The 21,412-nt window shown below is 47.9% G+C and overlaps 3 protein-coding genes across 4 annotated transcripts; 1 reads left to right on the forward strand and 2 right to left on the reverse strand.

Moving 5' to 3' along the window:
* The first annotated feature begins 8,377 nt into the window (after positions 1 to 8,377).
* On the forward strand, positions 8,378 to 9,157 carry LOC112884411 (citrate-binding protein-like). The gene is made up of 2 exons (XM_025949790.1): positions 8,378 to 8,653; positions 8,771 to 9,157. The coding sequence occupies exons 1-2, from the start codon at positions 8,378 to 8,380 to the stop codon at positions 9,155 to 9,157; spliced, it is 663 nt and encodes a 220-aa protein (XP_025805575.1).
* A 110-nt stretch (positions 9,158 to 9,267) lies between these two features.
* LOC112886714 (exocyst complex component EXO70B1-like) lies at positions 9,268 to 11,730 on the reverse strand. The gene has a single exon (XM_025952690.1). It carries the CDS (start codon positions 11,561 to 11,563, stop codon positions 9,545 to 9,547), a length of 2,019 nt encoding a protein of 672 aa, XP_025808475.1. The 5' UTR covers positions 11,564 to 11,730; the 3' UTR covers positions 9,268 to 9,544.
* Positions 11,731 to 13,077: 1,347 nt separating this feature from the next.
* Positions 13,078 to 16,162, reverse strand: LOC112888156 (probable mediator of RNA polymerase II transcription subunit 26c). 2 transcript variants are annotated; one of them, XM_025954516.1, is made up of 9 exons: positions 15,462 to 16,162; positions 15,279 to 15,347; positions 15,077 to 15,159; positions 14,922 to 14,968; positions 14,744 to 14,796; positions 14,357 to 14,396; positions 14,113 to 14,249; positions 13,658 to 13,754; positions 13,078 to 13,423 (listed from the first exon to the last, which is right to left on the reverse strand). In XM_025954516.1, the coding sequence occupies exons 1-9, from the start codon at positions 15,822 to 15,824 to the stop codon at positions 13,305 to 13,307; spliced, it is 1,008 nt and encodes a 335-aa protein (XP_025810301.1). In that variant the 5' UTR covers positions 15,825 to 16,162; the 3' UTR covers positions 13,078 to 13,304. The 2 variants fall into 2 exon arrangements, with proteins under 2 accessions (XP_025810301.1, XP_025810300.1); XM_025954515.1 differs by having other exon boundaries at positions 14,895 to 14,968; positions 15,462 to 16,152.
* Between the last annotated feature and the right edge of the window lie 5,250 nt (positions 16,163 to 21,412).

The following is a 21,412-nucleotide window of genomic DNA, read 5'->3' on the forward strand; positions in this document are numbered from 1 at the left end:
GGTTTAGTTACGTAGAAGCATAGTTTTTGGTGTTTATCGAAAGTAATAGAACTTTTTTATCTTTAGTTGTATTTTATATAGTTACAAAAGTTGAAGCCTTCACCATCGATGCAAGTTCTTCACACGATAACCACTTGATTGTACTAATAGATGATGGCATTGATTTATGCCTATCCATTTTGCTTTTTGTTAACATATCAAGGGGCTATTTGGGAGGGCTCTCCCAAAATGGCTTCACCGGCGAAGCTAAATCCGGTGAAGTAAAAAAATATGGTTTCACCTGGCTTCTAATTCATTTTCACCCTAACTTGCAAAATAGCTTCATGCTACACTACAGTACCTTAATTTGTGCAAAATATGTGAAGCCGAAGCTGCTAAAATCCCTCCCAAACGGGCCCTAATCAAAGGTGCTTCTATTTTAGTCAACGTGGATTCTAATTTCCATATATGACTCCAAACTAATCTTTTCTCATTTTCTATAATTTATCTATCTTTTTTCACTATGCTTGCTAATGTTATAGATTTTTCACTATATCCACCTATTAATGTGGTGGTTGCTAGTATCTTTTAATGAACGTGATGGCTTATTAGTTTTACTATAAAATTTATCTATTAAATAGATAGATATATCTATGGAAAATATTTTTGTCGTTAAATTTATTTACTTACTAATTATATACATGGAACTTTTATTTAAGTAACGCACTTCCCTATATATGAATAAAAATTAAAATAATAATTACCATTCTTTTTATCAAATTTATTTATTCATTGTATTAGACATAGACTTCATCTTTTGCTTCCAAAATCATAAGGAACACTACCAATTTTCCTATAATTTCAATCCTAAATTTTGCTATTCTTTAATTGTACTCAAAATGTACTCTTTCGATTATTGTAGTCCATATATCATCATATAAATAAATGATACATATCAATTTATTTTTCGATGAGCATAGTAATTTCAAGCCTGTTTTAAAAATTAGCTCCTAACTCGTTGTATTCTACATTTCTACATGGGCTTCTTACATAAGCAGTATTTTCCTTCCCAATATCAAAGGAAATCAGAATACTATTTTTTAATTTAATTCCAAATGTAGTTATTTATTAATTACATTTTGCAAAGACTCTTTTTAGCTATTCCACTTCCACGTTTGTATACAAATATACATCTAGTTTCTTTATTTTGTAATTCCAAATTTAGCAATTTATTATTCATACTTGATATGGTCAAATATTAATTTTTATTCTTCTCATTGTTAAATTAGCTACTTATAATTGTATTTGACATGTAATATGTGGTTAATGTAGGCCATTAGATCATCATAAAAATCAAAATGATTATATTGTTTCATTTTCTAGATGGCCCACACAAAAAAATTATTTATTACCTTTTTAAAATTATTTAACCAATTTTTATTAAATTTATGATATATTAATTGGAGGTCCCTTTGTAAATGGTTTTATTTTTCATTAAAAGAAATCTTGTCTTTGGTATTTTTAAAATACTAAAGTTTAGCTTATCTTTTCAAACCCATAGGCTAAAGCTATCAAACAGGTCCTAGTCCTACTTCTCTTCTATTTTGTCTTCTAATCATGTACTCATGTAGTTCTTCGTACACTGCTATCTGATCATGCTAGCTTATTCACAGCCAGCTTCATATACTGCTATCTGTTCATGCATGCTAGCTTATTCACAATCAGCCCACTATTTTTGTCCACAGTCATCATCACTCACTCGGAATCTTACCCACTCTAACTTTTCTTCTCCTTCCTTTTGATCGTAATTCTTCCCCGTATGTTGTTGTTAAGTTGTGCTTCCCCATGATCACCCAAAGCTTTTCTTTGTAGTTGTCATCACACTCTTTAAATTGTCCACTATCTCATCGTCTTTTAGTTTGGAATCACACCGTAGTTCCATGATGGCCACACCATGGTGCTGGTCTTCTCTCCTATCTTTTAATCATAGTTGTAACCTTTCATCATATCGGCGACACCTCTGCCCCATGTTAACAAACCCTCTATATTGTAGTGACTTCTTTTTTGCCATGTAACATTAAAAATTATGTCATTTGTCTCGGAAGCATCTGGTTTTGTTCTTGTTCTCCACTAAAGAGGTACGCCACTCAAATTTATCCTGCATGGTCTTATATGCGGTCTCCTTGTGTGCCATGGACACTTGGGAATGATGATATATGGATCTCCGTTAGTGTGCGTGCCATTTGATTAAGGCAGTAAGAGTTGTATCGGTAACTTCATGTTTCCCATTTGGATGTTGTAGTACCTATGTATTTATCAACATAGCCCTTTCAAATCTATTCGTTATTTTATAGCTTGCTTCCTGTTTGTATCAAGGCCAACTAACTTTTATAATTTTTTAACGGTAAGTTTGATAATTTACTAATCATATTTATATAAACTCTTTAGTTTAATCCAAATCATATGGAAATTGAAAGCATAATTTCATTTTTCTAATTCCAAATTTAGATGTTTATTGATTTTATTTATCATGAACACTTTATTATGTATTTATCTTCCAAAATTCTATAAAAATGAAAGTAGAAAATTTTATTTTTTTAATTTAGAATATATGGATTCTTTGGATTGATTTAGACTGTTAGATCATCGTAAAAATCGATATTCTTTTATTTTTTTCCATAAAAATCTGCTAGTCGTCATACTGCAAATGAAAAAGAAACGCATCATGTGGCGATGCCTGATCATGTGCATCTACTTCATTGTCATGGTGGTTCTATGTCGTTTTAAATATCGATTCTTCTTGAAGATGGTCGGATCTCCATATGCCATTAGCATTGCTACCTCAGATCGCTACAGCATAGATGACCGTTGCAAAACTATTGTTCCGTCTCTGCCGCATCTGTTGTGTGCAGGGATGCTCCACTTGCACGGCCACAAGTGAGCATACAATCTAATTCCCTGCCGCAGGCACGCGCGCGGAGGCTGGGAGCTGCTTTCGCCGCTAGTCACCTGATAACTTGTTACTTGGCTCGTCAGAAGGACAGTCTAGAATTATCATGACTCCATGTCCATGATCGTCTATTGGCTTCCATGATTTTTCCACGTACATGGGGCTTAAATTTCAATGTTTTTGGAGGACGGAGCTTTAGACTCCAATGGATTTTTTGTTTCTTCTCCCATGATATAGGAGGGTGGCTGAATTTACATTTCGGTGTGTCATTGGATTTCAGAGAAGATCATATTAATATAAATACTAAATAATAAGGGAGTTGTAGTTGATCCGGATTCTTTGGTCCACTTAGATTGTTAGATCTTTATAAAATCCAACGGTATATATCTTTTTCTTTTTTCAGTTAACGTGGTAGATGACGATTCAATAAAAATTATAGGATGCTCCATCGTTGATTTGATTGACACATGCATATGTATTTGCTCTTTTTCTCTATTAGAACTAATACGTTACTGAGTACACTTTTTTTGCATTCGTTTAAGTCATGTGAGGGCAGCACATTTCAAAGAATGTGACTTTATATTTGTCTGAACCTAGTGCATGAAATTAGTTAGATGTAATCTCTCTCCCTTCCCCTGGTGGCCTTTTATCATTAGTACCCTGCATAAACTTCTTATTTGTTTGACCTCTGGTCAATTCGGCCAATGGAATTCGTTAAAGGTGGGGAACTGGCCTCCCCGTTGTTTCCTTGTAAAAAAAATAAAGTGCTAATTTTCTTGTTTTGGTTTTGGTGCGTCCGATCATCATTGTTTCTTTGGATAGTACATATGAGAAATTAGTAAAGAGATGCTTATCTCTTTCCTTGTATATTCTTTTCCGTTTCTATAATTTATTATATGCATATTATTTGATTTTTTAGTAATAATCTAATATTTTTATCGTATTTGATATGGACTCTTTAGATTAATCTAAGCCATTAGATATTTATAAAATCTAACGGTGCAAATCCTTCTCTTTTTTAGATTAACATGGGAATTTCTTGACCCTTTCGACGAACATGGTGGCTTCTTTTAACACTATTGTAATAAAATAATAATAGATAGATGTAAGGAATGTTCAAAATTAAATTCCGTTGGGTATTAGATGCTCAAATGATAGCATAACCTATCACGTTGTCCAATTGAGCACTACACATGTTGAATCGTTCAACCGTACTCCACCGTTCCGTGTGTTCCTGATGCTGCTTGTTTGTTCTGTCGTGACGACGAATCGACTCGCCACGCTTTGAAGCTCGTCTGACTAGCTAGCTTGTATCCGTAGAACTGCTCCTAGTTGGTGAGGTCTCCTGAGTCTCAGTGCGTGTGTGGCTTCGATGGATGATGGGAACAAACAATGGTGTTAGCAGTGGATGTTTGTGGTTTGTCTGTTCACCACGGATCGGCCGGTGAGCAAGCGGGGCAGAGAACTAAACTGCGTGTGGCCATCGTGCCCAGCTGTGTGCAAGCGCGCGGGGCTTGCCGAACCTGTCATCTCTTGTAATCCACCTCAACATTTTTGTCCTAATGCAATGCAACGTAGATGAATTTGTGGCATCACGAGGAATCAATCAGGTTACGTGTATAGTTTCCCCTTATTTACATGAACACAGCACGGCACGCCGCCCACGAGAAATGCAAGTCTGAAACCTGCAAAGTATGTCTTTCAAAAAAAACCCTGCAAAGTATAGTTATACCAAGGACACCCTGCGTGTCTTAATCTAAAAATATGCGCATTATCTAACTCCAGCTATGTTTTTCCTTAACACGAGCATCAGCGTATTACTCATATTTTTTCATGGGCACTGTCCTGTCCATCATCAATTGGCTGTTTGAACTTTGTCCACAGAAAACGTAGATCATGTCTAGCTACACGTTGGTTTATTCTAGAAAATTAGCAGGTGCACAGCGACCCATCCTAGCTGCAGGTTTTCCACTTCTTTTTACCCTTCCATGGCAAGCCTGAAACAATTATATATAGTGGATGGTATGATATAAAGAGTGATTGCAAGATAATTTAGAGGGGGAAACGAGTGCTCGCAGTATCAAATCCTCTGTATTTTTCTGTAATCCGTGTTTTACTGGATTGGTAAGATGACTTAGCACGCAGAATTACCCCCAAATCACCACACACCTACATCAGTTGAGCAGCAGGCACCTGAAGAGTCTCTTTCACTAGAAACAGTCATCGTTTACCTTGATACGATCTAGACTGTGACTTTGGGAGGGATCAGTAACTTGAGCAGAGTAACTTTCCCAGCGGCTACCACTCGCTAGCTACCTGAAGAAGCTTATCTTCACTCAGCGTCAACTATATCTTCGCAGGACCCTGCCCACTTCCTGGTGGACACGCGGTTTCTCCTCCTCCATGTCTCGCAGGTCGCAGCGCGACGGCCATCCGTCTGGTCCGCAGCACATCCCTAGCACCGTTGATGTTGGAAGCTGAACATTTCCAGAGGAAAGGGATGGGAGGCGTAGCTGATGGTGGAGACTGGAGAGGACGTAGGGGATGATGAGCTTGCGTCTCTTGACCTCTCTCGTTGGAAATCAATCGATGTTCAATCCAGAACAGAAAAGAAAGATGTGGAGCCTGTCGTTTTGCCTGGCGCTTTCCCTTCCAGTGGCGCCTCGTGCAGCGTCGCAGCGGCAGCGGCAGCCGCCGGGATGCCGGGAGCGGTGCGGCAACGTGATCGTCATCGGCGCGGGCTGCCACCGCAGCGCGGCAGCGGGGGGCCTCCGGCTCCGGTGCGACGGCGCCATCCGCCCGCCGCGCCTCACCGTGTCGAGCTACGGCCACGAGGTCGCCGCCGTCTCCCTCCCCACAGCCGAAAGCCACCGTGCTCCGGAACGCCAGCCGCGCGTGCTACGACTGCCCCGGCAACCCGGACGGGCGCGTCGTCAGCCTCCGGGAGCACCCCATGGCGATCAACGGCAGCGCGTTCCTCTTCTCGTCGATGAAGAGCAAATTCGTGTCCGTCGGCTGCCCCGGCCTGGCCTACTTCAACGAAGGCCAAGGGTACTACGTCACGGGTTGCATGTCCGTGTACAGGCCCTCCGAACGCGCGCTGCCGGGGTCGTGCCGGGGCGACGACGGCTGCTGCCAGAGCAACATCCGACCGCAGCCGCCGCCGTGGTCAGGAGACGACGTAGGTGAAAGGTTGTAGATGGTGAGGCGAAGGCGAAGTTGATATTGCCGAAGAAAGGGCGCTCGCGGACGTCGGACGCGATGCGGCATGGCCGCGGCGGAGGACGAGGTGAGATCCGGCCGGCGAGAGGAGGAAGAAGACCAGCTTTTACAAAATACTCCTTTTATTTTACAAAACCCCCTAATTTGGATCGCAGCTATTAATCGCGATCCGATTATTTTCAGAAACCCCCCTACATTTTTCAAAATACCTCCTAATTTGGATCGCGATCCATAATCGCGATCCGATTTGTTTCATAAAGCCCCCTTGTTTGGGTTTCGGTTCTTTTTCTCCGTCCATGCGCTAGGAGTTCATCCACGGCAGCACCCCGCATACTGGACGTTCCCCTCACGGCGCCTGGCGACGGCTCCTGGCAGCGGCCACGGCGACCGCGAGCAGGGTCACCACGGGGACGGCCACCATGCCCAGCGGGAAGCCGCGGTGCCTTCCTCGCCGCGGTGGCCGCCGCCGCGCTCTCCGGTCACGCCCTCTCCTGGCACCGCCTCCCCCGGTGCCATCCGATGATCCACCGTCAGATTCGTAGTGTGGAGGACTCTCTGGTGCGACAGTCGAAGCAGGCGGAGGAGGAGGAGGAGCAATCTGCTGGGGCGCTGGTTCTTGAGCTTTTGGCTCAACCGGTGGCGTCTCTTGCGCCGGGTCTTCGACGATCGTGGTTCTTGCACTGGTTGTTCAGCTGGTGGCTCAACCTGTTGATCAATCACCGGCGGCTTCGGCTCTTCGTGTTCTTGCGTGATGGCCGGAGTCGCCGCCTAGACAGCCGGCGGTGGGTCATGGCGCTCGGGCACAGACTCCATGTCGCACACGGAATGCCGGAACGTCTGCAAACTCCTCGCTTGGTGTTTCTTCGACATCATGCCTTGTGTCTACATAGGTAGCTGGTGGACTTGCCTTTGTCTGCGGTGTTGCCAGGCTGTTTCCAACGGGAGACTCCAAACTGTTCTCTACCCTATATATAGAAAATATTCCGTTCTCTATATGCTCCAGCAGCGTTGTCTAAATGGTCCTCTAGAATAGAGAACGCTACAGGTTTCCTCTATATATAGAGATTCTCTCTCCTCTTCTCTATTTTTTCTTTACGTTTTAAACATTGGATTAAATAAAAATAAAATATGTCCATAGCATTTGAGGTATGATAAATACGTACGTACAAAAATTAGAACAAAATATATTTCTAATATAGGGTTTAATGTATAGAGAACGAGATTTAGAGAACGTTGTTGGAGAGAAATGAGATATAGAGGAGAGAATCTTGTAGAGAAGTCTGTAAATGACGGATATAAAGAAGGATATAGAGAACGACGGTTGGAGATAGCCTTACCTGGCACTCAGGAAAAAAAGATTCCTTAGGCCCCATTCGGTAGCTCCATTCCGGGTCGTTCCGGGCGCGGAACCGTCAGGAATCATTCCGACCCTATGTAATTAAGAGGAAGTACGTCTGGGAGTTATTCTCACGTAACTAAATAGGACCTTAGTCGGTAATTTCAGCTCATTTCTTCTTAGTACAAAGATATGCAGCTCTCCTACGCATTCGAGAAAAAAAGTAATTTCAGATTAAGAATTTAGATTTTGCTTGTTTTAAATAAGGTTTGGCTTCGAGTATATTTTTCAAAGATCTATCCCTAATCGATATATATTTCAGAAAGGAGGGGAAACCACTCCAAACATGTCATCAGAAAATAGTCAAATATGCATGACGAATCGAAAATATCATTTTGAATTTTCAGGGCACGACTTGACTACTTTCTCTTTTGTCACGGCTTGGCTGCAAAACAACAAATCTTTGCAGGCGGCAGGTAAACTGACAAAATGAACTGGCGCACGTCATCGCAGGCTACTCTGAATATTCAGACACTGCCACAGCAAAACAGAGTACCGAGACATTTCAAATTTTCAATAGGCAGGTCAGAAGAGACATCACTCAAATGCATCGCCGCATTGGAATTATCTGAAATGGCCTATACTATTAGGCAAAGATACTGTCATTTGCTTGTTAACTATGAGTCAAAACAGAAAAGAAATCATGCATAACTTAATCCTACCATCAGCTCTCAAGCCGGCCACACGTTGGAATTATCAGAAGAGACCTGTTCAGGCTAACCAGCAGAGCATCTTATATCTGCAGCACATGCTGCATAATTTTTACAGGCAGATCGACACACATTTCTTCCTTGTCACTGAACACCCAAAGAAGCCATTGACACGACCAAATGGCCGACTGCTTCTTGCCATGGCTTTTGCTGGATTTCATTGTTCTGGCCTCGTCGTGCTGCGGCCGGAGCTCCGCCGCCGCCACCGACCCGACCCTCGGCTTCACCGCCATCGAGCTCACCGAGGACCGGTTCAAGCTGCACAAGCCGTACGACCTGCCGCCGGAGCAGCGGTACGAGTTCCGCGACGGCGTGCGGCGGATGTGGGTGTTCTGCGACGACAAGCCCTTCAGCCCCGGGAGCCCCACCAAGCCGCGCTCCGAGATCCTCCTAAATGTAACCCACACCAAGATCATCAATCAACGCTAATTACATTGTGATTCACTTTCTCATTAACCTGTTCGATAATCAATGCTGCTAATCAGTTATTTATCTTTTTTTTTCTTCGTGCAGGCAACGTACACAGCCGGGGTGTGGCAGTTCGAGGGCTACGGCTTCGTGCCGGCGGGCACGTCGGGGGTGTCGGTGATGCAGGTGTTCGGCGCGTCGGGGCGGAACACGACGCTGATGCTGCACGTCTACGGCGGCCAGCTCATGTACTACCACGACGAGGCGCGGGTCGTCGACGGCGACATCTACGACCGGTGGTTCCGGCTGAACGTCGTCCACGACGTCGACGCCGGGATGCTCACGGTGTTCATCGACGGCGAGGAGAGGCTCGCCGTCGCGGGCCACGGCGGGTACCGGCACTACTACAAGTTCGGGGTGTACACGCAGACGGACCCCTCGCACTACATGGAGTCGCGGTGGAGGGATGTCAAGGTATACACCAAGATTTGAAAGAATCTCAACGAGGCTGAAACATTATATTTGGATTTTGATGAATTTTGTGTAATTTTGCATGAATTGATCTGATTGAGATTGCAATACTACATTTGGTTGTCAAGTGATTAACTAATGGAAGAGCAAGTTTGAATGTCATGAGGCAATAATACATGGATCGGATACACATTACAGATAGAAATAATCTAGCTGCCCTGACTCCTGAGAAATGCAACAAGTACATTACTTAGTACATCACCTATTGATCAAATTAACATTTTTAACCAACAAGACCAAAAGTAGATCAAACAAAAAAAAGTAATACATTGCTCAAATCGAGAGAATTGCATTGATTAGCTGGAACGAGCGCGCGCCATGGATGCTGTCAAGCTAGCCGTATTATTGTCATGTCCTCCTCCTGACCATGGACGTGGCGTTGCCGTCGAAGAGCTCGTCGATGATCGTCTCCACGTCCTCGGCGCTGAGCTTGACGTACTTCTCCGTCTGCCTGCCGGCGCTGAAGTGCTGCGAGAAGCGGCCGAGGAAGGAGCGGTAGGCCGGCACGACGACGGCGGCTATGGAGACGCGCAGCTCCGACTGCAGCTGCTCGTCGCTGACCACCCAGGCGCCCTGCGTCCGGTGGATCTCGTCCATGGCGGCGTTGAACTGCTTGAACCGCTCCTTGAGCACCGGCTTCTGCACGTGCCCCTTCACAGTGAGCACGCCGTCGTCGCGGAGCAGGCCAAGCACGCGGCTCCACGTCTCCCGCTGGTAGTTCTTGTGGTACTGCCGCAGGTTCGTCGACTGCTTCCGCGCCCACGCCTCGCCGAGCATGGCGTTGATCTCCGACGAGCCGCGGATCTTCTGCAGCATGTACCGCCCGTTGTTCATCAGGAAGATGTTGCTCAGCGACGGGTCCTTGTACAGCCGCGACTTGGCCTCCAGGTTGCTGTGCAGCAGCTCCATCACGTCCATCAGCTGCGCCGAGAACGGGTTGTCGTCGCTGTCGCCGCCGCCGTCGTGGCGGCGGTGCTCCCGGAACACCTGCTCCAGCGTGCTGTTGTACTCGCACGCGTACTTGAGGTAGTTCATCACGTACCGGGTCAGCGGGTGCACGGCACCGCCCGGGACCGGCTGCTTCCCGGCGTCGGCGCGGATCGAGCCCTCCAGCTCGTGGAAGATGGCGGCCGCAAACTCGCTCAGGCGGGCCCGCATGGAGGCGATCTCGGCCTTGAGCTCCGCCAGGGCGGAGTTGTTGTGGTCGCTGGTGGGCTCGTCGGCGGAGAGGAAGGCCTCGATGACCGGGGACGCGTCGCGGACGGCCTCGTACATGTCGAGAACCTTGAATAGCTTCTCGGCGGCGCGCTTGGTCATGGCCACGGCCTCCGTGAAGCTGAGCATGTGCAGCATCACGCAGCGCGCGAGGTCGGCGAAGATGCCGCGCCCCACGGCGGCGTGGCGCCCGGAGAAGACGCGGGTGCAGAGGTCGTGCTCCGTGGAGAGGGCGACGTTGATGGCGTGCCGGAACGCCTTGGTCCACGTAACGATCTCCGCCTCCAGCGCCTCCCACGTCATCTTCACCACGTCGTCGATGTTGGACTTCTCGTACCCGAGCCCCTGCAGCGCCGCGTCGAACGCATTCCGCCGCGCCACCAGGAACATCTGCGTGCACTCCGTGGAGTACCCGGCGGCGATCATGGCGTCGGCCATGGCCCGGAGCCGATCCACTGTCTCCGGTGGGTAAGGTGGCGCGGCCTCCTTCCCGACGGCGGCGCTGGCGTCCGACGGCGGCAGCGGGAGGACGCACCGGTCGGACTCGTGCGCGACCTGCTCGTTCCCCGCCTTGGAGGCGCGCGCGTCACCGAGCAGCGCGTGGAACTCGTCCTCGAGGAACGCCATGGCCCGGTGGAGCACGCCGGTGACCCGGTGCAAGGCTGCGGTGTGCTTGCCGCCGCCCTCCGGGCTCTTGCCGAGCGCGGACGCGAGCGCCGCGATGCGCGTGATCGCGGCGAGCAGCGGCGACGGCTCGCCGCTGGCCTCCGCCGCCCACTTGTCCTCGGTCCCCTCCGACCGCGCGACCATTAGCTCGACGGCGGACGCGAACTTCTCCAGCGTCGCCTCGGTGATGGTCACCGGCGCGTCCCCGTCGTGCCCCGCGATGAACGCGTCAATCTCCAGCGACAACGCGGCAAGATCCGGGTCGCCCTCGCCGCCGTTTCCTCCTGGCGCACCATCGCCTTCCTCTTGCTCGTCCTCCTCCTTGATGGCCTGCTCCCTGGCGCCGCCGTGGTGCAGGTCCCTCTTGTCGCGGACGGCGCCGAGGGAGAAGTTGCGGTCGACCTCCCGGGACCTGCCGCCGTCGTCGCGGGTGGTGGCCTGCGAGAAGCAGCGGGACTTGTAGGGCGCCTGGCTCCGGCTGTCCATCTCCGGTGGGTGGCCGGCCGGGGGGAAGAGGAGGGGAATGGGCAACGGTGAGATCACTGGTTGTTTGTTCGCACGGATGGCTGAGGCGGCATGCAGAGCGAGAGGGAGGAGAGAGGAGGCGGTGAGGTGGTGGCAAGAGAGAGAAAGCCGGGCTGGGCGGGAGTTGAGGCGCGCCACGCTTGAAACGGCCTCTCTCTTACCCCGTTTTAGCTGGCCGGCAACGAGAGGTGCAGAGGTATCCTTGCTCCATGAGCATGTGGTGAGTTTTTTTCTCTCTCGAGCAGATATGAATCCAAATCCTTAGAATTTAGGTCAACCGGATTTAGGTGAAATTCGAGGGAACTGCTAACGGCCAGTCGATGGAAATCATATATGATTTCAGTCAACCAACCATAAATTTGATGTCATACATTCATCTTCTACCTTCAGGTGCTGACCCCTCTGCAATTCATCACTTCACCATGCTCCCCTGCCTCACCATTTAGGGTGGAAATTGGATGAATAATCCATGTCATCCGTTTTCACATCCGAGAAAAAAAAATGTGTTTGTATTCGAAACATCCATATTCAATTGACAAATGGATACAAGAAAATATCCGAAACATTCATATTCAATCGTTCCTTCCCCAAGCAAACATCGCTGAGAACCATGGCTGCCATCACCATGTTGACATAGCCGACTAGGAAATCCCACGCTAATCACACGAGATCTAGGAGTTCATAGAGCAATCCACCATCTCTTGATGGGATAGAGCATAGAGGTGTAGCTGTTGTTGTCAATTATCACGTGGGGCTTGTGTAAGCTTTTGTTTTTTTTCCTTTTTTTTGCAAGTTTTACCTTAGCTCCTTGGTCCTTGCTACGTGGAACTTACCACTTTTTCCACCTTTGCACATGGTGATACCTCCTAAACTTCTAATCACCCCACAAGAAAAGTTAGCATGGACCGTAGAACCTTTGCCCGAAAACTGCAAAATGGTTCAATCGAAGAAGACGGTGCATGGAAGCAACAAAGATCCTAGTTTTTTTTCTTTGTGTCCTGACAGATGAATCTAGCAACGCAGGCCAGCAAGGTCGCGCTGCAGAACTGAACGAATCATCTGATCTGAAAGTGGCGAGGACATGGCTCCCACTTGCCCACGACGGGGACAGGACAGCACACACGAATGTCATGTCGCCTCGCCTCTAGTCTCAACAAACGGCCAAACCCACGGGAGATGCTCCAAAGGCCAAAGCTGATTTGACCAAGAAGGCAAGAACTTCAGCTCTTGCCACTGGAGCCATCTCCTTGCCAATCATTGGAGGTGTACAAGATAGAAAGCACGACGCCTTCATCATTGTATGCTCATGTTATTTATTTATTCATAAAAAAGTGTTATTTATTTATTTTCCTTCGATAAAAGAAAAGTCAATCAACGTGCACGATTGAATCCGCCTGCACGACCACGCACTCATTCTGCATCGAACGAACTTGTGCGTAGCCGGCTGTCCCGTGGAAAAAAAACCGAATACTTTATGGACGGCACAAGAACAACATTTTGATTTTCTTCAGTCTTATAGAAGCAAAAGCGTAGCCTCATGTAGCCATGTTAACTAGACAATATCACAGACTTAGAGTGGATTGGATCGCAAGGGTACAAATCAAACAGAAAAAAGAACTCCCCTTTCAAAATTCGTTTTCGACTAGCACAGAATACAAATTTGCGAGTCTGCTGTATGTAGGATGGTCGTTGCCCAGGCAGATCACCGGTGCCTTGCCGGGAGTCCGCCTCCGCCACCGCTCTTGCGAATGACGGTGTTCCTGTTCTTCGGCTTTGGTATGTCGTGGATATCCATCACTTGAATGGTCCTCTGCTTTTTCGCTGAGAAAAGATGAGAAACAAAGAGTGCAGAAAAAAAAACGATGTTAAAAGCATAAGCATAAATATCACTTCTTTTGCTACTCAATAGCATAGTGTGACTTTGACAGTATAACGTGGCATTTTTGTAGTACCAAATGACAAATCAGACTAAGGATTACACGTATTGAATACTATTTAAGTCCCTAAGCCTCTAAATCAACAGTAAACATGCTAAGTGTGTTGCTGAAATATTACCATTTTGCGCTTCCTGGTAATTTTCCTGAAGCCGCTTCCTGGCTGAATCTAGCTTCTCAGAGTCCAAAAGAGTATCCTTTTGCTCCCTAATTGTCCTCTGCAGAGAGTATTTATGAACATCACATGAAAGTGTAGGCACTTCTTTTGTCAAATGTAGCTGAGAAAAGCTAAAGTTTCATCATGATTAGCATCTTTTTCACTACTTTGCGTGACACTATCAATGTGCAGTGACAATGAGTGGTGGATGGTGAGGCATCATTAGTCAAAAGATTATAACTCCATGCTGATATTGCATGGCCTTATTTCCTTTTCCTTTTTTTTGGGCTTGCAATTGACCAATTTTTTCTAGCCAACTTGTTCTACTCTAAATAAAATCAAGTGCATAGCCCCTATGGTACGAGCCAATGAAAAACAGATATAAGAAAATAGAGAGGAATATATGGTGAACGACGTACAGCTGGAACTGATGATGAAGTAGTAGAATAGTTGCTGTTGCTGTTCTGCTTGGTGTTATGGTATGCAGGTGCAGGGCTTGCTCTACGTTTCTCCATTGACTCCACCACATTGTTAAATCTCTCTGAGCTCAAACCATCTAAGTTCCAAAATAGGGTTCATTTAAATTAAACATGAGCTGGTCACACAAAATATGAGATCTGTTTAGACCCCTTAGGGAATGGATATGGCCATATGGGAACTCACTCTGTCTCTGTGGGCTGGGGGAATACTTGAAGTCTGAAGCCTGCAATTGCACAGCAGCAACAAAGAAAATTAATATCACAAACTGCATAGACAGAGTTTAAAAGTATATAGGAGCATACTGATACGAACCAATTTATGTTTCTGTTAGCCTTTTTAGCTGTTTCTAAGACATGAGCTAAGTATGGTCAACTATGCATTAGATTTTCTGTTTGTTTGGTATACCAAGAAGAGAATTGAGCTAGGAACATTTTAGCACAATATCGAGCACTGGTCAAACCTCTCTCAGCAAGCTGGATTAACTAAAGGTAATATGCTGCAGTTATTTGCTAATATTATAAGCAAGACACAGAAGAGCAGACAACATCGGATTATGAAAGAACAAGTTACCTGAGTGTTCTGATGGTACTTGGGCTGGACTTTATCAGGCGAGTCACCATCGCCTGCCACCATGGATCGAAGATATCAAAATTACCACCAAACACAAAATGAATCCAAAAGCTTTGGAGCTATTCAGAACGCATGGTATGCACGGCCATACTTATGATCGAGCCACCACCATCACCACCTGAGTTGTGCAGCCGTACCCAGTCATCAACTATCTCTTTCCATTTCCTTCAGGTTCAAAAACAGGGCACCAACACAAAACAATCAAACCAATGTCAGAAAGTACTTCCTGGTCCAATAGGACATAGACCTATCAGCAGTCAGCTTGTTCTTCACCTGACGAGCAGCTTCACCAGCTGCCGCACTTCACCAGATGGGTGCTTGCGTAGGCCATTGACATGCCGGCCGATGTCCGTCTCCTGCAGAAAACAGAACAACAAACATTCCAATCCTTGAGCTTCTGCCTCAAAAAGCATCCATCTAAACTATTCCTTCCTTTCGCAAGTCCAACAAAAGGGAAGCTAAAAAGTAGTTTGACCTGGAGAGCCTTGTAGGTGATGTCCATGTCTGCCAGGTTCTGCAGCAGGCTCACCGTCTCGTCCTCCGACTGTGACGAGACCACAAAACAGAGGTACAGATTGCAACAAAGCAGTGAGCCCTTTTTCTCCTTTTGTCAGCAAAATTGTATTGTCAAAGCGGTAAAAACGGGATCTTTGAGGACCTGGTCGGGGTCCTCCAGGAAGTCCCTGATCGCCAGGATCTTGCTCTCCACGCCGGCGTCATCCTCGTCGTCGTCAAGGCCGTCCGCGTCGACCTCCTCGTCCGGCGAGGCCGGGAACGCCGACGCAGCAGCAGCAGTCTCAGCCGCCTTCGTCGGCTGCGCCTGCGCCTGCGCCGGCGGGGCGTCGCAGTTGCGGCATCGGCCACCAGCGTAGAGCCGCTCGACGATGCTGTCGCGGCGCGCGCGCAGCTCGTCGGGGCTGTCCCGCGCCGCCGCGGCGAGCGCGGCGTCCACGAGGTCCCACACGTCGCCGCCGCCCCCGAACGCGGCCAGCGCGCGGCGGAGGCGCCCGTCGGAGCCCATACCGGCGGCGATTACGGGGATCGGATCCTCGACGGCAGCCACAAGATCCGGTAACGCGACCGCCGGAATCCTCAGGACCAGACGTTAGGCCGCCGAACCCCTCGGCGCCTTTGCCTTCGGCGTGGGCGCAGCCATGCCGGAACGGATCGGTGGGGGTGAGGCAGCGATCCGGAGTGGGAGGAGGGCGAGGCCGCGGCTGGGGAATCGGATGGGAGGGCCGGGTGGATCCGATAAGCGAGCTTCCGGACCCGTTAACGGCGCGGTGGTGGTGGTGGGTGCATGTTGGTTGGCATGGTGCGAGATAGGGACCAAAAATTCCCCGGGTACATTCCATTGTTCCCGCGGACAGATTTGGCTCATTTCCTTCCGCCGGTCGATTTTCTGTTTTTCGTGTTGAATTTTTAGCATTTCTCTTTAAAATTTGGCGCAACAATATCAAATTGCTATATATATAGAATTATAGATAGATAGATAGATAGAAGAGCTTATATGATGTATTTTTTAAGGAAGGTGCACCCACTGCTCCTACCATATACTGTAGTAGAAAGAAGAAATATTCCCCATAAATGAAAGAAGAAACGTTATTATGCAAAATTCACTGCTTTTTAAATGTAAAAAGCCTTCCATTAAAGATCCAACCACTACCCATGCAAGGATTTAGTTGACTCAAGTCCACATTCATTTTTTAAGGAGATGATGTGATATCATTTCGTCGCTCTTTGCATTGAAGATTTTATATAGTTGTGGATTCGTATTATAGTAGTTTTTTTATAAAAAATATGACATTTTTTGTTTGTTTACACCTAAAAAAGGAAAATGAAGGAGACTGAAGCTGTGCCCGACTCATCTGGCAAGAAGAGAAGAACAATCCTCATGTGAATCCTTAATTGGAATTTCATTCGTCATCATCTTTGAGTCCACATGAATCCTCCTTTCCTCTTTTTTCCCCTTTCTAGACAGAGGGGCCATCATTCATTTATTGAAACCAGCCGGATGATCAACATTGACATCCTCAGATCCACCTCCATCGATTGATTAGCGCTTATAATGAACACATACGTGAACAGGACAGACAGCTGAAAACGACGCGCTTGCTGATTCAACAGGTCTTGGTGAAGACCATGACATCCCTCCACCCTGACTCCATGCGGTGCGACGGGCGTGTCTGCATGTACAGCCCGTACTTGAAGTAGTGCGCAGCCAAAGCAGGAGGAGTAGCACATACACTCGATGGTTGCCACGAGAAGTAGGAGGAGTAGCATAGACACTCGACGGTTGGCGCGAGGAGTAGGAGTAGCAGCATAGACACTCAACAGTTGCCGAGGAGTAGGAGTAGCATAGACATTCGGCGGTTGCCATGAGGCATCGCGCTCACGCGGTGACGCTGATGCCTACTTCCGCTATTATTTTTTTATAGAAAACTTTGCATGTTTTATTTTAAGCGAAATAAAGTAAAACTTCTAACCCTCATCTCGCTTGCCTGCCCTAGTCCATCAGATCAACCCCCGCCGCACCACCGCACCATCTTCCGCCTCGCTGGCGGCGCTAGCACCCCAAATCCAATATCTTTGTATTGCTTGCCTACCCTAGTCCACCGGATCCACCCCCGCCGCCATCTCGCTGACGGCGCCCGCACCCCGACGCCATTCCGCGCCTCACTGGCGGCGCCCGAACCCCGACGCCATCCCGTGTGCTGTGCCTTGCTAGCCCCGCACCCCGATGCCATCCCGCGCGCTACGCCTCGCTAGCCCTCCCCTCCCCCGCCATCCCGAGCCTCGCAGACGGCGCCCGCACTCCCAACGCCGTCCTGCGTCTTGCTGGCCGCGCCTGCACCCCAACGCCATCCCGCACCTCGCTGGCAGCGCCGGCACCCCAACACCATCCCGCGCCTCACTGGCGGCGCCCGCACCCCGACGCCATCCCGCGTGCGACGCCTCGCTGGCGGTGCCCTCCCCTCCCCTCCCCCCACATCTCGTACCTCGCAGGCGGTGCCCGCACCCCAACGTCGTTCTACGCCTCGCTGGCGGTGCTCGCAACCTCGCTTGCATCCTGCGCCTCGCTGGTGGCGCCCACATCCCCGACGCCATCCCGCACCTTGCTGGCGCGCCCGCACCCCAGCTTGCATCCCGCGTCTTGGTGGCGGCGGCTCACCCCCGTCGGCATCCCGCGCTTTGGTGGCGGCGCCCACACCCACGCCGGCATCCCGCGCCTTGTTGGCGGCGCTTGCGCTCCTCCCATCTCCAACTCCGTCCGGATCTGGGGAGACCACGCCGCAAACCTCATCATCTTCTTCGTCTCCGCCAAGTGCCCCCCCCCCCCCCCGCACCCTCCTGCTCTATCTTCAGCGCCGCCCGTCGCCGAATCTACCACCGCCGCCCACCATCACACAAACCCGGATATTCGAAGGATGTCACCGTGATGCTCCCGCCCTGACACAGACCACCTGTTGTCCTCCACCATCCAGCTAGCGGTGCCATCGCTGTCTTGCCTCACCGCTCGCTGCTGCCTCCACCATCGGACCGGCAGGCACTAGAGCCGGCACCACAGGTACCCCAAACCCTAGGTCCTAAATTAATTATTTCTTTCTATTTGTTACTTCCTTGATTTATTTTCGGGTAATTTATAAGTTTGACATGCTTGCTCTTTAGGGCCCTAAATAGAGGGCTCTCACAATAAGTTAAAACAAAAGCCCTCTCGTTTTAGAGTTAGGATCATTGTTCGCTCGTTTCTTCATCTGTCAACTATGTAGAAGATACATATAGTGGCGTGCACGTACGCAAGGCTGCTGCTGGTGCGCCACTCTTGGGAGGTTCCAAACTTGGCACATATAGTGGCATGTAGGTTTGGTTTGGACCAAGGCAGATTATTCTCGCGCGCGCGCGCACACACGCAACACACGCAAGCGCGCGCACACACAACACAACACACACACGCGCGGGCTCACGCACACACAACGCAACACAACACAACACAATGTAACACACACACACACACAGCAAGATCCAACTCTTGTGACCTCGGCTTCTTAGCATCTGTCTTCTCTGGTGAGATGTTGTTCGGGTTAGGGTTCAGGGCTCGGTTAGGGTTATGGGGTTGGGAGTTGGGGAAGGCATCTATGGCTGTCAGATCCAAAGGGATGGCTGGGGTGGGGTGGGGGTGGTGGTCGAACCGGCGGGCGGTGGTGGGTTATGGGTAGTTCGGTAAGGCGCCTACCATAGTGGTGGAGGAAGGCGGTTGGGTCGGGTAGGTAGCCGGGGAGGCTCACTGGAGTGTTTATGGGAGGAAGAAGGGCTAACGAGTGTCGGGGATGGGTGCGGGTGGGATGGAACGGCGGCACCGACTGTCAGAGGTGGATGCAAATGGGGGGAAGGGGCGGTATGATGGGGCCTATGGCGCTGAGGGAGGCACCAGAGGGCGGCGCGGGAGGTTTGACAACTTGTGCTAGGAAGATAAGACACTGTGGTTGATGGGTCGTGTAAGGAAGAAGAAGAAGATAAGGTTACAGGCGGTCGAGTGGAATCACGTATGTGGCTAGGGCTCTCCACATACTCCTAACGCTTGAGGCCTGTTCGACTAGTTGCCTCCTTAAATATTTTGTTAGTGTCTGTAGGCAGCCAAATACACTTTGAGCAATCAATTGATGTAGTGTTTGCGACCTTAGAAACTATATCAGCAAATATGAGAACATGACCAAACAATTTGATATTTTAGTTTGGGGGTATGTCTAAGGATGATAATTTGATAATAAATATTTTTGCAATTTTATGCAGTGTGTGTCTCGGACACTTCGAGGGATCTAGTAGACCCTGGTATGCTTCTGTTCGCTCTAATGATTTGTATTAAATACATGGTATGGCAAAAAAAATGAATATACAATAACTAGGCTTATCTGCTTTTTAGTGCTTTGAACTATGAATTATCATTTTGTCTAGAAAAACCACGGCTGCACCTTTAGTTCTATTTCCTTAATTCTAGCTCTAAGATATGTTTGTTTGGGAAAAATCATGATTTTAACTATTGAAAATATATCACAAATCACATCAAGCATGCTATGTTCTGTCGCTTATTTATGTTGACTTTGCTTAATTATCTTTTAAATGGATTTCAAGAGAGAAGTAGCAATCATCATTTTATTATTATGATTTATCACTATGCAGATACTGTATGGATAAGGTTGAGCTTCCTAGACCTATGATCATGTGCTGCTTGGGTTACAAACTAGGAGATGTTGACATCTCAAAACCCATGCGTCGTTCAGCTCGCAAAGCAATGAAAAAGCAAAGAATAACTGATACTGAAAATTACGCAGAAGAGGTTGTAGAAACTTCAGATTTCAACAATATGAAGTTTGTAGAACCAATTTGGAGGTATGTTAAATGCCCTTTTCCTTCTAAGAATCAAAGTGGCACTCCTTTGTATAAAATATGCATGATGTTTTCTGTTTCTTTGTCAATAGTGGAGCCTTTATGAACAGTGAAGTATTCAAGGTAAACAAAGTTAAGATAGAAGCATACTTGTCAAGCAAAGCATGTCAGAAAGTGGAGAAATTTTCAAGATCGTCACTGCCACAAGTCGTTGTAGTAGAGAAGGTTCCTCGGTTGGAAGTCTGGCCAAAGATATGGAAGTCTTCGGGACCTACAAATGCTTGTATTGGATTGTATTTCTTCCCACCTAGTTTGAGGTGTGTTTGCCATTATTTCATTGTTACCTTTTCTCATGCTTGATGTCATTACGAAGCACTAATATTCTCAATGCACTCCAGGTCAAATGAAGTATCAAACGAATTGGTGAAGGAAATAATCGAGAGCGATGGTGCCCTAAAAGCTACTGTTGGTATCGTTGATCTATTGATCTTCCCCTCTATTCTATTGCCAGAACAAAATCAATGCAAGTATTTTGTTGTAAAATTCCTTTTTTCTTCCGATATCCTGTTCAGTTTAACTTGAGCATATATAGTTGTTATGTTTTTTTGTCTATTTTAAAAGCTTTTCTAGTGATTGAGTACATCGCAATATTTTGCTCACTATTTGCCTGTTGCTGATGAAATTCTCTTATTCTTCAGTGTACCAGGGCAAACACTACCTTTGGGGGGTGTTCAAGCGAAGCGAAGTCATTTCTGACGAAGGTGTTATAGCTGCAGAACAAGATGGTTCAGCGTGTGCCGTAGAGGAAGGGCAACTACAAGAACAGCATCTTCCGAACCAGCAAGATGAAGTGCAACCTGAGTCCCGAGGCCAAGAAACTTCTGCTGTGAAGCTTGTTGGGAATGAACCGCTGGTGGAGTACAACCCTGAGGCAGAAAAGGAGGCTATTACAATTTCCATGACAGGTGTTACCTTGCCTGGCAGCAGTTTGCCCCATGAAAAGCCGGACACTCCAACAGCGGGATCAAACTCCTCTGTAGCGCATCCTAAAGAAGTGAACATGCAGCAAGATGAAGGCGTCACCTCTTCACACGATCTGAATGCCTCAACCATTGCCGATCCAACTGTTGAGGAGGGTGGCCGTGGACAATCCAGCTCTGTCAGTGTCGCAGAACCTCCCACCATAAAACTGTTTGGGGTGACCATTGCCCGGACACCGAGAGC

The sequence above is a fragment of the Panicum hallii genome, chromosome 3, assembly GCF_002211085.1.
Source record: "Panicum hallii strain FIL2 chromosome 3, PHallii_v3.1, whole genome shotgun sequence".
Lineage (NCBI taxonomy): Eukaryota > Viridiplantae > Streptophyta > Magnoliopsida > Poales > Poaceae > Panicum > Panicum hallii.

Excerpts from the sequence above, each read along its gene's own strand:
- LOC112888156 (XM_025954515.1), bottom strand. The coding sequence starts at position 15,824 with ATGGGCTCCGACGGGCGCCTCCGCCGCGCGCTGGCCGCGTTCGGGGGC. Across the intron at positions 15,160-15,278 it reads TCACCTACAAGGCTCTCCAG|GAGACGGACATCGGCCGGCA; the intron begins GTCAAACTACTT and ends TGTTTTCTGCAG. Across the intron at positions 14,397-14,743 it reads AGTACCATCAGAACACTCAG|GCTTCAGACTTCAAGTATTC; the intron begins GTAACTTGTTCT and ends GTGCAATTGCAG.
- LOC112886714 (XM_025952690.1), bottom strand. The coding sequence starts at position 11,563 with ATGGACAGCCGGAGCCAGGCGCCCTACAAGTCCCGCTGCTTCTCGCAG.
- LOC112884411 (XM_025949790.1), top strand. The coding sequence starts at position 8,378 with ATGGCCGACTGCTTCTTGCCATGGCTTTTGCTGGATTTCATTGTTCTG. Across the intron at positions 8,654-8,770 it reads GCTCCGAGATCCTCCTAAAT|GCAACGTACACAGCCGGGGT; the intron begins GTAACCCACACC and ends TTCTTCGTGCAG.